The 18630-nt window shown below is 34.6% G+C and overlaps 1 protein-coding gene across 5 annotated transcripts in view; it reads left to right on the plus strand.

Annotated features, from left to right (window-relative positions):
- USP15 (ubiquitin specific peptidase 15) overlaps nucleotides 1–18630 on the plus strand; it is a 135106-nt gene that overhangs the window by 92242 nt on the left and 24234 nt on the right. Inside the window, exon 9 of one of the 5 annotated variants that reach the window (XM_025283888.2) lies at nucleotides 15533–15673. The exons of 3 other annotated variants lie outside the window; for them this stretch is intronic. In XM_025283888.2, coding sequence (XP_025139673.1) covers nucleotides 15533–15547 — 15 coding nt within the window. In that variant the 3' untranslated portion in view covers nucleotides 15548–15673. Of the gene's footprint in view, nucleotides 1–15532; nucleotides 15679–18630 lie in introns of those variants that run through there. One more of the 5 variants, XM_025283887.2, reaches the window with a different exon arrangement.

Genomic DNA, 18630 nt, shown 5'->3' on the forward strand with positions numbered 1-18630 from the left:
ATGGAAGCTTGAAGAATGCACATTTGTTTCATTCTGATGCTGGTAGTAGAATACCTTATGCTTCTCAGTTAGGTGGCATGTGATTGATTATCACATAGTAGATTAAATATAAATTCATGGGAAAATATAATTCCAATCAGAAAACCTAGGGTCTCAGAGAAGAAAAAAAAAACTAGTAAGATCTCTCCTTTACATGAAGTCTCTTGTTTTTTAAGACATGGGTGGAAATCTCATAAAATGCTTTTTATGGTCACCAGTGTTCTACCTCTAAAAAAAAAAAATTTATTTTTAAATCTTTTTTTTTACCTTAATGTGAAATTAAGATTTTAAAAAATAAAATTGAATGAAATTTTGTATATGCATTTTAAAAAATCACTTTCCCTTAATGCTCTTTCAATTTGGGGATATAAGAGATCACTGCCCTTTTTTCCCTTTGTCTGTTCCATAGAGCTTCCTTTTTCTTCCTATTGTCTGTACCTTCTTCCAACTTTACTTGTGAAATACTGATATCTTTGATTTAGAAGTAACAAGATCTATATATACTTGACTATCACTGTCACTGTGCATAATATTAGAACTGGTTATTTTATTTCCCTTTTAAAATAAAATTTTGTGTTTCAAAGAGCCCAAGATAATGGTATACTATTTTGATATTTGAATTTTATCTACATTTGTCAAGTCTTTTTTTCCCCCAATTATGAATTTTATTTCTAAATCTACAGTATTCTGTTCTCTATTCAGATTTTAATACTGAATCGCCTATGCCCAGGAGGCACCCTCCAAAGATACAGATTAAACACAGATGTAGATTGAAAAGGACATACTTGCAAATCTTTTTGACTATCTGAAAAAAGTATAGGACTCTTCTTCATTCAAAATTCTAAATAATTTATACATTCTCATTAATCCACTTGTTTCCTAAATTAACCATTGTCTTTATAGCATTCTTGAAAAATTAGAATTTAGCCATCATAACTCTTGACTAGGAGTTGACAATTTTTTTAAGACACACACTAGGGTGTGTAAAATTGATAAATTCCAGATATCTTGGTTTAAAGGTGAGCCAGTCAGTAAGTTGTCTGCTCAAGCAGATATTGTGTAGGTTTAATAAACTTTTTCTTTAAACCTACTTTGATGATTAATACTGCTTATACTTTAATGGGAATCACTTTATCCAAATTTTTTTTCTAGGATCCTAGCACTAGTTAGACAATTTAATTTTAAAATATTTTGTCTTTATTTTTCGGAAGAAGAGAAAAGTAACTCATCTGAAAAGAACAAGCCAAAACTATTGTTATCCTGACAGTTTAATTTAGATAATAAAGTGCATGGGTGCTGAGCTTTCTGAGATAGGGACAGTGCAGGCATTGTCATTTTGTTTCTGTATCTGTTGGACTACTCTACCTAATCACTGAAAAATCATATTTAGCGCCATCTCTGGAAAATGTTTTATATATATAAACAGTTGTTATATCAGTATCAGAAAACCCTTCATATCGCCAGTCACATTAATTTTTATACAACTGCTTATTCTTGCATTACCACAATTATTTTCATTCTGGAGGCTTGATATCTTGAGGTCTTTGGGGTTTTGGTTTTGTTTTAACATTCTAGTATGGAAAACCAATCTTGGTGATTTTTCGTAAGGATTAAGAATAGGATTTTTGTAAAAATTTTAGTTGCATAAGCATAAAAAATTTCAGTCCATTAAAACAAGAATTAGTGTTCATGCTAATCATTCATGCCAGAGAGTCTCTGGCTTACATTCAAACTAAATTTCTTGTAAGGCAATATTACATTCTCGTTTCCTGTGCCTTTGTTATAGTCTATTTAGTGTTATCTCCATATGGTTAACTCAGTTTCTCAAAAATGAATATTAAAATGAAATCTGCTAATCAACTATGTTGAGCTAGATTTGGCATTTGCTGAACTTCCCTTGTGTATATTTAAGGTAAAAACTTCATTTTACTACTTTGTTCTTCTGTTGAAAGCAGTTTTATTACAATAAACTGGTATACCTAATGCTGACTTCTCTTTAATATATTTCACCTTTTGTTTCATTTCAGCTGAGATATAGATGTGAGGATGAGGTTTGTTAGGGTGATAGTTTGTAATTTTCTGATAATCATAAAAGAGAAATTTTTCATGAAAATTTCAGCAAAGTATTTTAAAGAACTACTCTCGTTAAAATAAAACTTTCCAAGTTGGGGAAGAGAAAAAATTAGTTTTAATTTTTGCTGCTTTTGAATTTTAATCCACATGCAGAATTAGAAAAGCTAGTACTTCAGTTTTATTTTCTTAAAGCATCTATAATTTTTAATTGCTTTAGATGTCAGCTTTGAAGTAGAAAATTCACCATTTAAGTTTCCTTGTAACTTCTGTGAAATGAAAGATAGTTCATTAACTTCAATAAATATTATAAAATAAATTTTCTACTGATAATTTGAATTGTAATATAATCTCTTATTAATTCAGTAATTCTAAAAGATATGAGTGGACATTAGTACATCAGGCAGTGTAATTGTTGACAATATCTTTAAAAACATGGGTGCAAAAGCATTGCAGTTTTTTTGTGTGAGCATAGGTTATGCTTAACCCATCAGTAGCCTTGAGATAATCAAATTGATCATTTGTGATTAAAAACTAAGCAGCACAAATTTGAGTGTTATTTAATATTATCATTGTTATTATTCAGTTGAAAAATGCTGGTACTCAAGATTTTCTCTGATTTAATGGTATGCATAAGTGTTAAATTTTTCTGATGAGTATAGTGCTGCCATATAGTTTGTTTATCTAGTTAATATTTGCTAGATATCAAACATGTGAGATACATTTAGACATAGGTCCTGACCTATTAAGATTATAGCCTTGATATTGTAATTTTCAGATGTTTTGCTTTTTAACATGAAAATCTTTTTTGAATTATTACTGTGAAAACTTTGTCTCCTCAGCAATTAAATAGATACAGTGAAGTTGCTTTGGTTGGTTGAAGTACCCAGAGTGCTGTCTGCTTTTCTTCTATTTAATGGCCCCAGGAGCATGCTCATGGAATCCTAGGACTCTAAGGAGTAGTTTAACATCTCTCCTGCTAATTAGCTGTGCTACCCTGTATAAGTTATTTCTCCAACTTATTTTTCTCCTCAGGTGAGGAAAATAATATCAATAGTCCCCTTATCTTAGGAGTTTTATGGGGATTGAGTTGATGAATATAAAGTTCTTAGGATAGTGACTGGCACATCATAAATGATTAGGCATTAGGTTGATATTATTTTATCTTTTTTTTATTTGAAGGAGTTAAGCAGAGTGACCGGAGAAGGCAATGGCAACCCACTCCAGTACTCTTGCCTGGAGAACCCCATGGACGGAGGAGCCTTGCGGGCTACAGTCCATGGGGTCACTAAGAGTCGGACACGACTGAGCGACTTCACTTTCACTTTATACTTTCATCATTGGAGAAGGAAATGGCAACCCACTCCAGTATTCTTGCCTGGAGAATCCCAGGGACGGAGGAGCTTGTTGGGCTGCCATCTATGGGGTCGCACAGAGTCGGACACAACTGAAGCAACTTAGCAGCAGCAGCAGCAGCAAGCAGAGTGACTGTGGGAAAATTCTACCATCCATAGTCCCTGTGTTTATTTTTTCTCCTTTCCTACAAGTCTTATTCCGCTTTGTCTGGACCTAGCGAATGAAGGAAAAATTGAATGTACTTTTAATTTTTTTGTTGTTGTTGTTTAGTGTTATTTCAATAACGATATTTATCATCTCCATTTCTGAACTTTGTTAACTTAGCTCTCCTAGGCATACTGACTAAGCAGGGGATATAACAGCATAGAACTTTTCATGAATAATCAGTCTGCAGGAAATTTAAAGTTCTTGAGTTCAAGTAATCTCTGGCTTCAGCCTCCTCAGTAGTTATGATTAGAGGCATACATCACTGTGTTCCAGTAGCAAAATGAGTTAGCAAAGTAGTTTTTCAGTGCCCTTAATATACTACTCCATTGAGAAAATGTCTAGTTTTTTAAATTTGCATTTTTGGAGGTAATTTTAATTAGCATTAGTTGAGTAGATTTCAGGAGCACTCCAACCCTTGTCTTTTTCATTGTCAAGGCGTAGGATGCTCATGATTGGCTTCCTGGAAGAAGCAACTCTTCAGATGGATTTGAAGCAAGGGAGTGATATAGTCTTTTCCACTGGAAAGCAGCATGGCGTAAGATGGTTGTTTTCCAACTCTTTATTTGAAAGTAATAGGGCTTCTTAAAATAGACACTAAGAAGTCATTGAAAAAAAGAGATGATAAGGACCTATTTTTTATCCTTTGTCATAAATGTCAGTTGAAATTTCAAACGTTGTTAAAGTCAGCTTTTTCCTGTGATCTGTTGGGTTAGGTTAAAAGTTTTTCTGTAAATTCCAAAGAATGTTGAAAGTTTTCAAAGAATATAGAAAGTTGAAAAGTCTTTTTTTTTAAGATGTAATTAAAGAGAATGAGTAATATTACACAGAAATAACATTCTTTTAAGAAACTGGATTCTCATATAATGCAAAACTGTGAAAAAGTCACTACTAAAGCTATTATTTCTGTGTTGGAGTACTTCATAGCTTTGAACAGAATTAAGTATAATGCTTTTCTATACTTACCTCAAGCTTTCTTTTGCATTTATTGGAAGAAATTCTTGGAAACACAGTTTAACATGAAACTTTCTAATTTTTATTCAAATTAACCAAACTTTTGATTCAATAAATGAACATAGTTTGTTCCAATCACAAAAACAAAACACCTAACCACAGAAACAAGAATTTTTTTAAATAGTTTAGGATTTTGAAGAAAATGATAACTTCAGGTAAACTGAGAATGTGGCTGATGAAAAATTCAAATACTATTCTTATGGCAGATTTTTACCCAAGCAATTAAACTCAATATATTTGAGCTCCTTCCATACTGTGTACCTAAAATTACATGGCAGACTAGCATCATAAATATGTTAAATCATCTTGTCAAATGGCAACTCAATCAGATCTTTACATTTTGATAAAGGTAAAGAAATGGAAACAACCTTACTTAGAACCATTCACTTTCTTATCACAGATGCCAGTGTTTTTACTTCTCCCTTGTTTGAACTAGGGAAAGGGAGACATATTTCTTCCCTTTAGAAAAAGTAAGGGGACTTGGAAAAGAGAACCTTAATTGTCAGGCAGATTATTAGGGGAAAGAGTATATATATAGCATAATTCTTTAAGTATTTAGTTTTCATAACTGGGGCAGAAGCAGTATCTCTGATCGAATGCTTTGTACCTGTGTAAGTTGGCTAATGGTGATTTCTGATCATGAAAATATGCCTTTCATAACCAGTGATCTTACTTGTCTGTTCTTCACATTCTTCCAAATTATTATACACATTTCTCTATGATTAATGCTTCTGTTTCTGTTAATATAAATTTTCTTATGTTTTGTCAGTCCCTAATTCTAGAATACGAAATGACATGAGTACAGATTACAAGGAGTTGTAGATAATATTATTTCAAGGAGTTGTAGATAATAACATCTGATTTTAATACAGAATTGTTTTATATTACACTCACGAGGTAGAATTACTTGGGGTGCTAACATATAGCAGCAGTTATTAATATAATCAGACTGAATTATCTTGTACTGATTTTAATAATTATTCAAAGTACTTGTAATTGGAAACATAAGAAATGTCAGTCTTTATAATGGTAACTACTAAAACTTGCCCCGTTTTAGTAGTTACCAAAGTACCCTTCTTTGCATAGTAAAGAAGCAAGAAAACAGAAAATGGTTTCAGATTTATTTGTATTACCTAAACAATCAAAAACAGTTCATTTCCTTGATGTCAAAAGCTTTTTCCAAAATACTTTTTTTTTTCTTTATTAAATATATGCATGTCACTCAACACATTATGATTGGAATGTTCTGAAGTATATCAGGTTTATGTTCTAAATTTTATAAATTGGTATTATTAGTCACTGGAAAAAATAAGCTATTGGACAGATAGAGCCTTAGAAAGCAGAAAGCCATGCTAAATATATCTTAAAGGTTTTTTATCTTTTGCCTGTTTGTCCTAATGTATGTATTTAAATTCTAGTCAGTTAATGTTATGCTGTTTTAATTACAAGAGGCCCTCTCTATTTGATTTTTTTTTCTACTGTCACACTTAAGATCATCTTTCTATTTCAGTTTGTGAGTAAAAATAGTTTGTGGTAATTCATGTTACCAGTGATCAACTTCATTAGTGTTTTTGCTTTGCCAATAATGGATGCTTGCTGCCTCTTCAGTCGTGTCCGACTCTGTGCGACTCCATAGACGGCAGCCCACCAGGCTCCCCCGTCCCTGGGATTCTTCAGGCAAGAACACTGGAGTGGGTTGCCATTTGCTTCTCCAATGCATGAAAGTGAAAAGTGAAAGTGAAGTCTCTCAGTCCTATCCGACTCTTTGCGACCCCATGGACTGCAGCCCACCAGGTGCCCCCGTCTATGGGATTTTCCAGGCAAGAGTACTGGAGTGGGGTTAGCTTAGTTCATTATTTTTTTTTTTAGTACTATCTATATGGAAACTTTTGCTTAGTGTTACCAATCACTTCTTTACAATAATTTCTAAACTGTACTTGGCGAGCGAGTTGGTTACTAAAAACCATTGCTTTGATTAATAATAGTATTTAAAATAGATTACTAATTCTCATAAACTCATATTAAAATATTAAGAGCCCAGTGTAGTGAACCTACCGGAGAAGGCAGTGGCACCCCACTCCAGTACTCTTGCCTGGAAAATCCCATGGACGGAGGAGCCTGGTAGGCTGCAGTCCATGGGGTTGCTGAGGGTCGGACACGACTGAGCGGCTTCACTTTCACGTTTCACTTTCATGTATTGGAGAAGGAAATGACAACCCACTCCAGTGTTCTTGCCTGGAGAATCCCAGGGACAGGGGAGCCTGGTGGGCTGCCATCTACGGGGTTGCACAGAGTCGGACACGACTGAAGTGACTTAGCAGCAGCAGCAGTGAACCTACAACCTCTGATAGTAACAGTATCCTTCTTTGCATAGTAAAGGTGGTTTTTCCTATCACTGTCATGTTCTTACTTTTCCCTTCATAGAGACCTTTGAGTTAGGGCATCTGGTATCCTTATTTCACTGAAGAGGAAATTTGAGGCAAGGAAAGTTTAAGTAACTTGTCATTCACTAAGACAAGTTAATGAATGAGTTAAAACTGGCTGACATTAGGATGTGTGCCAGTTTTAATTCAGACATCCTGAGATAATGTATCTTTCATAATTATACTAGTCAACTTGTAAGAAGTGCTTTTAAAATCTTTTATTTTATTGTGGTCACATATACATAGCAACGTTTTCCATTTCAACTATCTTTAAGTGTACAGTCCAGTGGTATTAAGTATATTCACATTGTTGTGCATCCATTAAAAATGTTTTTATGTTTATGCCAAATATATGGTCCCCATAATACAAAATGTTTCCATAAGGTAGTATTACTATTTTATGATTCAGACACTTTCCCTGGGAGATTATATTTGATGGTGTGTTTGAAATAATTTAAGAACTCCTTTTAGAATTGCTTTCATTCTTCTGAATATCACTGATGGATATTTCTCTTCCTTTGATGATAAAGTTGATTTTCAAAAAATGTTATTCAGAGCTTTATCTCCAGAATATTGTAGGGGATCAAGCTGTATAATTTTTTTCAAATAATAAGTGTTAAGTCATCCATTCATTGGAGAAGAAAATGACAACCCACTCCAGTATTCTTGCCTGGAGAATCCCATGGGGAGAGGAGCCTGGTGGGCTACACTCCATGGGTTCACAAAGAGTCAGACACAACTGAAGTGACTTAGCACATCCATTCATTTACTCAGCAGATATTCACCAAAGGGTCACTAAGTGACTTTCACTCTGGGAGACATTGACTATGCTGTAGTGAACAAAAGAGTACTATTTCCATGAATTATAGTCTAGTAGACAGAGAAGGCAATGGCACCCCACTCCAGTACTCTTGCCTGGAAAATCCCATGGACGGAGGAGCCTGGTGGGCTGCAGTCCATGGGGTCGCTGGGAGTCGGATACGACAGAATGACTTCACTTTCACTTTTCACTTTCATGCGTTGGAGAAGGAAATGGCAACCCACTCCAATGTTCTTGCCTGGAGAATCCCAGGGACGGGGGAGCCTGATGGGCTGCCGTCTGTGGGGTCGCACAGAGTCGGACACGACTGAAGCGACTTAGCAGCAGCAGCAGCAGCAGCAGAGGAAAGTAATAATCGCTTAGTCATGTTTGACTCTGTGATCCCATGGACTGTAGCCCACCAGGCTCCTCTATCCATGGAATCCTCTAGGCAGCAGTACTGGAGTGGGTAGCCATTTCCTTCTCCAGGAGATCTTCCCAACCCAGGGATCAAATTCAGGTCTTCTGCATTGCAGGCAGATTCTTTACTGTCTGAGCCATTAAGGAAGCCCTAGTCTAGTAGAGTATAAACATTAAATTGTGAGTGTGATAAGCATCATAAAGAGAAAAAATCATGGAAGGTACAATGAGTATAACAAGAGCTGGGAGAGCATCTGATTTATACTGGATGTCATGCTCCCCAGAAATAATGTTTGAATGGTGACCAAAGAATAGTTGTTAGGCAGGTGAGAATTGAAGTCAGACAGAGCAACAGCATGTGCAAAGCCCCTAAGGCAGGCAAGCTTGAGGAACCAAAGATAAGTAACCCATGGGATAATATTTAAAATGGTGGGGGGGGTGATAAAAATGAGTTCAGAGAAATAGGCAAAGACCAGATCATGTAGGGGGAATTTGCATTTCAATGCATTACAAAGGCATTAAAGGTTCCAGGCAACTATCATCTCATCTAGTTTACTGCAGTTATCTTTTAACTGATTTCTCTGCTTATACCCTTAGCCCCTATGATTCATCCTCAAAAATGAACTTTCAGAGAGATCATTTTAAACTTAAAGCAGGGCCTTTCCTGGTGGTCCAGTGGCTAGGATGCCATGCCCCCAGTGCATGGGGCCTGGGATCAATCTCTGTTCAGGGAACTATCCCACATACTACAACTAAGACCCAGCACAGCCAAATAAATAGGTTTGTGGTTGTTCTTTTTTTAATTAAAACATTTCCTGTTACTCCTTGTTCATATCACTGAATGCCTTCTAATTTCACCAAGAAAAAGCTACAGTTCTTAAAAGAGACTGTAAGGCCCTGCATGATCTGGCTCCTGCTATCTTATTTTCTACCACTTTGCTCCATGCTCACTCTGCTCCCTCCTCACTTAGCCCCGTCACGTATTCCACAAATGTTCCTGCCTTGGGGTCTCTACACTTATATGAGTCAGATGTTTCCCTCCTCGCTCTATATATAATGGTAATTGCCCTTACCATTGCATGACCACCTGATACTTGCATGCTCGCTCGCTCTCTCTCTCTCTCTCTCTCTCTCTCTCTCTCTCTCTCTATACACACACACACACACACACACACACACACACACGTATATATATGAGTTTTTTTGTCTGTTTGCCTCTCCCTACTTCCAATTCATGCTCCATGAGCATGGGGACTTTGTTTTAGTCACTGATGTAGCCCTGCTACCTCAAACAGTGTCTGGCATGTAGCCAGCATTCAAATTAATGAAAAGTAAAGGAAATCACAAGTGTGTGTCTGGCTTCTGGCTTGTACATCATAATGATGACATAATGATACCAATGGGAGGAGAGAGACAGGGGAGGTAGGTTTGAAGTAAGGAGAAGATTATGAGTTAATTTTAGGCTTATGCAGTTTGTCATGCCCATGAAACATCCAAGTTGATACATCATAGACAGATGGATGTTCTAAGAGTACAGAATACAGACACAGGCTTAGACTGGAAATAAAAATGTGGCTGTTTGTAGTTGGTTTTAAAATCAGGGAAATGATTGCATCTGTAAAGAGAGGGCATCTGTGAAAAAGAGATTCCAGGACTAAGACTTACAGTTTAACATGCGAATAGAGGAAAGACACTACTGTTGCAACAAGATAAAAGAAGGGGATTATGGATTCAAGTAGTTTCTTGATTTTGTGATGACTTCCAAAAGAATGAGACCATATTATAAGCTAAGAATACATGAACAAGATTGCTCAGCAATACTGAGATCTCATTTGAGATTGAAGACCATCAATTAGAATGATATAGTGTTTAGCTACATAATGCATAAAATAGATGCCTGGGTTCATACAATAAGACAATTGGGTTCATCTCGAGTTGAAAAAAAAAGGGGTCAAAGAAATTAAGAGCAGCTAGGCTAGTCTTCTTGTTTTGGGTGGCTAATGTATTTAGCTAATCCAATAAACATACATTGAGACTTACTCTGTGCCAAGCATTGTTCTAGACATTGGTAATACAGAGTTGAAAAAGACAGTGCCTGTCTTCTAGAATTTCATTGTGTAGTGAATAAGATAAACATGTAAATAAATAAGATATAATCATATGTGATATAGAAAGCATGATAGCCAACTGTTTTAGAAGCAAAGAGAAGAGATCTATTGGGAAATAAGTGAGGCTTCCCCTAAGGAGGTGACAGTTGAATTGGGTCTTGATTTCATTTGATTGAGTACATTATTCACTAAGACTTATGTTTGGTTAACCTGGTGATAAAAATAGCAATGACGTACCAGAGGTACAACTATAACATTAGAGCTCATACTTGTTCAGATGAGCACCCCCTTTTTTTTTTTTATCATAGGAATCCCTACATCAGAAATCTTACTTTACCATAGCAAAAAACACATTGTTCATATACTCAATAAACATATTAATACCTCCTGGGTGCTGTATAGATAACAGTGCTTTTTCATACATCTGTCAGCTCTAAAAAGAGAAGTACCTAAAATATTTTGAGCAGTTGACAGTATCAGTGAAACAAACATATAGTCTCCTAAAGTAATTGCATCAAAGATGACGTTCATTTGAATTTGAAGGGTTTACTGGAAAATCACTCTTTGCTTAATAATCAGGTCTCATGTGTAATTAAAGATCTGTGTTCCTTTAGACAGATTTTGCTTTGAATATAAACCGAGTCATTGACTGACACATACACAAACACTAGTATACATACACATGCATGTTTATTATGCATATATGAATGAATACATATATTTTTAAATAGATCTGGTATAAAATTAAGATATTTTGTGTAAATTATTCAGTAATTGCCCAGGGCTTTTTTAAACATCATGTACCTTGCCCAAGAGAAAGCTTTCAGTAACTCTTCTTGCTGCTGCTGCTGCTGCTAAGTCACTTCAGTTGTGTCCGACTTTGTGCGACCCCATAGATGGCCGGGATTCTCTGGGCAAGAACACTGGAGTGGGTTGCCATTTCCTTCTCCAATGCATGAAAGTGAAAAGTGAAGTCACTCAGTCGTGTCTGACCCTCAGCGACCCCATGGACTGCAGCCTACCAGGCTCCTCTGTCCATGGGATTTTCCAGGCAAGAGTACTAGAGTGGGGTGCCATTAACTGTTCTTAAAAGAAATTAAAAACAAGTTCTTGACCGGAATGTTACTGTTCATAAGGAGATTCCTAATATTAATATATCCTTTATGATTCTTATATTCATTGAATACCATATCAAAGTATCTATATCATCATAATTATACTACCATCTTCCTGAGACCTTTCTTACCTTCCCTGAAACCTGTTCCATTAATCATTTCTTGTTTGTTCTGTACCTTTATCCTCACCTTTTCACTGTCTTCCTTTCAACATATGTACATGGTCAAGTCTTATTTAAAAAAATGAGGTAAGAGGAAGATGGAGTACCCTTGACCTTGAAAAGGATGGTCTGTGCTTTCTCCCCACTTTCTCATATTCCATTCAGTAATCCTCATGACTGCAGCATAGCACAGTAGGTAAAAGCTTGGATTTTGCAGTTTGACTGCTTCAAATCCTAGTTCTATAACTTTACAAGTTGTATGATCTTGGATAAGAAACTTTTTAATTTTATCTGTTACATGGAGATAAAATCCTTAAGAAGTACTTGGCACATAACAAACATTGTGTAGGTATCAACTGCTGCTATATCATCACCGTGACCATTATACCACTCCACAGAAATTATATTTGGTAAGGTCATTCTTGACTCCCTGTTTCACTAGGCTCTTTGTAGCCCCTCTAGTTGAAATCTGCTTATAACTGACAAATCGCAAAGCTCTCTCCACCATAATTCTCCCTCCTGAGTTTTCCTCCAAAATGTAACTATTAGATGGACATCCCTGCCTAAATAATATTACAGATAACTCAAACTCAGCATGTCTGTGACTGAACATATTTCCTAGAAGCTTAGTGCTTTTATTTAGTATACCACCTTATAGGTGCAATCATTGACCTAAGTCAAAACCTGACTTACCACAGGATCTGTTGATTCTACTGTTCTTAAATATCACTTGTATCTATCATTTTCTGTCCTGCCAGTACAGTATTTTAACACTTGAGTGTCTTTTAAATGAACCGTTGAAAAATATATCTAACTCATTTCTTTGTTCCTAACTCATCTTTTTGTTCATCATTTATCCTCTTCTAATTCATTTAGTACAAAGTGTCATTGTTTTTAAATGCAAATACCTCCTTGCTTAAAACTCATTTTGTATCACCTAAAGGATAAAATCCAAATTGGACCCTACCTAGCTCCTTAACTAAAAGGATTCTCATAATTCATTAAGTCTGAGGTCTCTTTATATTTAATGTTGCCTCCTTCCTAGTTGCCTTTCATACACCCATATATTTGCTCATGGACACCCACACGCACATGCACACACAGCTCTTTTCCTCTGTCTCTTCTGGACAGATAACTACTGCACAGTGAGAATCATGCAATTCGAGACTGTCTTTGGCTTTCTTTTATATCCCCAATGTTTGATACGATGGCAGATAATAGTTCAGTACATTACAATAGTGTTTCTCACAGTGTTTGGATGAGACTGTGCTGGTCAGCAGTAAAATAACTATACAAGCATAAGTGATCCAAAACTTTTATAGTGGTTAAGGTAATTTCATTTCTATTAAATCTAATAATTTAAAAATGGGGCTTTGTTTTCCGTATGTTGTTTCTTATTTCAGTTTTCTAGTAGTTCATTTTCATTTTATGAACTTTATAAAGTATCAGTCTATGACAATTTGAAGAATTTAAAACATATTAGTCCCTCCACATAGATGGTTTGAAAAACACTGAGTTAGGAAAATTTACCTGAAATATTTGCTTAACCTGTACCACATTAATGGTATTTCTGGAGCTAAGTGTCAAAGAGCACAATAATTTTTAAAAGAATTATAACATGTAATATATATGTATATATGTAGTTCTTACAAAGACCTGCCAATGTAACCAGTTTCATAGCACTTGAATTGGCCTGCCATGTTAATCACAGCTTGTCAGAACATACCCTCACTACTGTGCAAAGTGTTTCTTTAATGATTTCACAGTGAATGATATGAAAACATCATTTTAGAACATTATATTTCTGGAGACTCTTACAATAGTGATCTTCTGTTCTTAATATTTGTTGAGTGATTAATCAAGTAAATTTAAGTTCTTTTTTATTATGAAGATAGAAACCTTCATAGTTCATGTTATCACATAGTTCTTAAACTTCTGTTTCAACTCAGCTTAAATATTGTCAATTATGTGCCTAGTGCCATAAAACGATACAGAGAAGTATATGACTTGGTGGTTCTCTTAAAGAATGTAGTAAGTCAGTGAAGCTTTTTTTTTAAAAATTCTGCTATACCTTTCTGTATGTGCCTAGATCTAAAAGATGAATGGTTCACGCAATTCTTAATGCTCATTTATTCAAAAATGTTTCTTTACTGAATATTGTTTATGAGGGACTGAACACACACAAAATTATAGAAGTTTGTTTCTTCTTAAAACCTTTGACAGTCTCCTTGCTTAAAATGTTGACATTAATTTTATTGTGAGCCAGTTCTGAATTATTAAAACAGAGTAGGAGATAAGCTGCTAAACATTAAAATTGACTTTGTAAGCTTTAGTCCCCTAAAATACAACTTGCACTAACATTTACTAATGTTATTAGAATCATTTAGCTTTAGAATGCTTTCAGTAAACTGAATATCTAAAAATAAAATCATTCATATATAACCTGTTACTAAAAAAAATTTTTTTTTACAATTGATGTTGGCAGTCCATTAGTTTTAAAACATCATGCAACTTCTTGAAGCTTGTAGCATCCTTATTGATATAATCATTATCCCAAAAGTTTTGAAATATATCTCTGTGGTATCTTCTATCCAGTGGATCTTCTGTCCAATTTCTACTTTTAGCTTTTAATATGAAAAATCACCAGTCTTATATAATCATGCTTTTTTAAGCATGACAGTTCTAATTACAGGAGATACTGTAAGTAGCAGTGTAGTCTTGCTGACAGAATTCTTCTTTCTCAGTCCTGTAGGTGAAGGGGAAGAGGCATTGACATTTCTTTGCTAGCCAAAAGGCTTCCCATTAGTTGTCATACTAACTAAGTTTTCATAATAATTCTTATTAAATTCAAGTAGTGTGTGAAAAATAGATTCCATAGAATTTGAAGAAAATGGTGATAGCAGAGATTTTAAATGAAATTTAATTTTTTCATGTCCTAAGCATAGTGCCAGATTAATGGTAAAATGTTAGAATATTTTTGTCTAGTTAAAAATGCTGCCTTTAAAACTGCTTTATGTAAAATTCCAATATTTTAAGTAGAGTGTATGCCAATTCTCTCTTCACTAAGTAGTTGGGAGAGGGAAAAAAATATTTAAAGTTTTTTAAAACTAAAAAGAAAATTATATCCATTTGTATTTTACATACACAAATTTGTTCTTTAAAGAAAACTTGGAGAATGGAAATGTAAAGCAAAATATGGCTTTAGTTGTATTTGTTTCCCCAGAATATATAGAGAAACTTCAAAATTGATCCCTCAAATATAAGGAGATTTTCCTATTCTAAGGAGAAAAATAACAAAAAATAAAACATGAAGTGTCTTATAAATCTCATTTTTCAAATCTCCATGGTGAAAGCGCAGGCTTATATTTGTAGTTCTTCATTGTGAAAGTCTACATCATACTTTTCTGTCTTATCCACTACTTTATTACATAATTAGAGCCAGTATCCCAGTTTTAATAGAATGCTTTGGAGTTATACAGTACCTTTTTAGAATGTTTATACTGTTGTCCTGACAAAAAAAAAAAAACAATCTGACAAATCTGAAAATTCTTTATCCATCTAATCTTAAAATCCAGAAAAATATATTGGGGGGTATTCTAAGATTACTTTAACCATGGATTACTTTAGGTTTTATTTTTTAAATCATAAGAAAATAATTTCCACTTTAGGTTGGGTTCCTATATTTAGCATTGGTCAGTTTGAAAGTGTAGCTACTTTAAGAGTTGTGAGTGGGATTACCTTTTGATCAGTTACAGAATGAGTTACACAATTCTCAAAGGCTTTAGGTAATCAAAAATTAAGTTTGTTTTCTTTCCTGTTCTAGTTACCGGTTTACTAAAATAGTGAGCATACATGATCACTTGAAAATTGGGCTTCTGGAGCACCTGAACAGAAAGGGAGTGGTTCATATTCAGCATTACAAAAGACAACTTTCTCTTTTTGAAGGGGATTACTTTGACTATTTTCCAGGTACTGGGGAAATTCCAGATTCATTACAAGTTATTGGGATGGCTATTAATTATTCATTTCCTAAAATATGTTGATTATAGACTTGAGATTTGGTTATATAGTAGAACTTTATATCACTTGGTCAGTTTTTTTAAAAACTGGAAGATTGTAGTGAAATACAAAATTGAGACTCTTACAATGAGTCACTTTTTCAGAGAATTCTAGAAACATCAGTCTTACTGATCAGAACATTTAATGGAAGAACTTATTGACAGTAATAAAAGAACAACAGGATTTTTGCATGTGTGTTTAAGGAAAAGTCATTTTTAAAAAGCATTGTAGTCTTTCCAAGAAATTTAAATAATTAGAGAAAATCAGACTTCACATAATACGCCAATTATAGCATGTTGGGTTAAAGGTGGAAATGTATAACCAGAGAGTTTTTCATAGATAATTAACACTTTTTAAAATAGTTGAATACTATATGCATTTTTAAAAAAAGAGTTCTTCATGGTGACAGTGGTTAAAAGTCTATATACATTGATCCATATACAATGTCCAGTAGATGAGATATTTGATTATTTAGAGTAATTCTCTGAAGAATTATTATGTCTAGTTCCAGGTTGATTTGAGGGAAAGAGTCATCATGAAAATATATTACCATATATTTTCCTTTCACGTATCTTTTACTTATATGGATTTATCTTGAGAGTTATTTTTTGGAGAATTCACATTAGTTAACTTTTTCTTCATTAAGAAACCCTCTTTAGGCATTATTTGGACTTTTATTTTTTAACTTGTAGAGCTTTGAATGGGTTATAGTTATATAGCAGGCTGCAATTCAGATCTTAGTCAAGTGTTTTCCCACTGTTCTCAGTCTGTGTAAGAACTGCTTTACCATATAAGTTTTTAATTCATTCATCACACCTTTATTACGGTATGTGCCAGGCATTGTGCTAGATGCTGAGTTACAAAAGTTAATAGGACATGGACTCTGCTCTCAGGATAAAGACAGTATAAGAGTTCAAGTTAATAGAGTTAGTCCAGAAGAAGGAACATTAGTTTATCTTTGAGGTACTGAGATATTGAGATGAGTTTTAAAGAATAAGTAGGAATTTCTTACAGGGGAAGAACATACTAAGGGAAAGAGTACATGCTAAGGCTCAGTCTTAATACTTTAAGAAATATATCATAAAATCCCTAATTCAAATTCACATGCAAGAATTCACATTCTTACATGCAATTTTGATTTTAAATGCATATGTGAGCACAAGTAGAGAAGTATAAAGCCACATTGAGGAACAGATACATTTGCTCACAGAATGATTGGTTTGCACATAATACACCATTCTCATCATTCTTCCTGGACCAACATCTTTTCATACTAGCTTATATCCTGAACCTTCCAGTTAGCCAGCTGTGAAGATGCTGCGTCACACAGCCTAAATTAATGAATGCCAAAAGTCTGCTGCTGCTGCTAAGTCGCTTCAGTCGGGTCCAACTCTGTGCGACCCCATAGAGGGCAGCCCTCCAGGCTCCCCCGTCCCTGGGATTCTCCAGGCAAGAACACTGGAGTGGGTTGCCATTCCCTTCTCCAATGTAAGAAAGTGAAAGTGAAGTCGCTCGGTCATGTTCGACTCTTAGCGACCCCATGGACTGCAGCCTACCAGGCTCCTCCGTCCTTGGGATTTTCCAGGCAAGGGTACCAAAGTCTACTATATGCTAAATATGAAATTTTAGTATTCATATTACCATATACTAAATATGCAATTTAGTTTTTAATACTTAGATCTTCAAATGCTTTTGTCAGTTTTGCACAGTATTAACTTGCCTAGGGATCATAAAAAGTTTAAATGAATATTTACCCTAGTTAACAAGTGCATTTGCCTGTTAATTAATGTAGGTTTTTTTGCTTTTTCTCTTTTGCATCAAGAATTGAAACTACCCCTGGAGAAGGAAATGGCAACCCACTCCAGTATTCTTGCCTGGAAAATTCCATGGACAGAGGAGGCTGGCAGGCTGCAGTCTGTGGGGTCACACTACTGAGCATGCACACGTGAGGGTGGGTGGAGAGAGTTGGGTTGGTAGCAGTTAACAGAGGTAGAACTGAAAAAAAGAATTGAAACGACTAATACAGAATCTTTTTCTTCAGTCTGATTATTGCTTCATTTTTAAAATGGTATTTGACAAAATTCTATGCAATATTAGGACTGATTCTAAATACAATTGTAATACAAACAAAATATGGCTTAAGATATGTGTTTTATGATTAGTCACATTACTTTATATTTGGACCTCGTTTTTTGATGGTGAATTGTAAGAGCTAGTTCTTAAACTATGGAAGTATTGGCATTTAGTCAGTGTCAAGCTGTTGAAATCAAATGAATGTAATAGAGGTGAAGCTCAGCATGTCATATGACTGGTAGAATGTCAAAAAAAAAACCTCATAAGTGGCCATAAAAATAACATGCTAATATTGTTTATATAATCCTTTTTTGTTTTTATGATACATTCATATATATTCTCAGGGTTTGTGTTTTGTTTTTTAATTCTCAGTTTTTTATAAGAAAAATGATGTATGTTATGGATGAAAGTTTTGTGGGTGGTGGTGGTTGTTTTCTCCAGTTCAGAAAGTATTGAGAATAAGAGATATATACACATAGGCACAACGTATGTTGTATGATTTCTGGTCTATATTCTGTTGTTGGAGTAAAGTAGCTTATGAGTTAATAAGGACATTTTCTATGTCTACATATATAGGAATTCATATGCCTTAGGAAAGGAATCATCTTGGAACACTTCCAAACAGATAGGAAAGTAGTGTTTTTTATATTAGAAGAATCTTTGAGAGATATGCTTTAGAACTCTGGTTCTAGTTTTTATTACTGTACTAATTAAATTTATCTTTATTCTTTAAAATATTGTACTTAATGGAAGCCAGTCCAATATCAAATTTTCTGGTAATTGTCAAAG

This window comes from Bubalus bubalis, chromosome 4 (assembly GCF_019923935.1).
Source record: "Bubalus bubalis isolate 160015118507 breed Murrah chromosome 4, NDDB_SH_1, whole genome shotgun sequence".
NCBI lineage: Eukaryota > Metazoa > Chordata > Mammalia > Artiodactyla > Bovidae > Bubalus > Bubalus bubalis.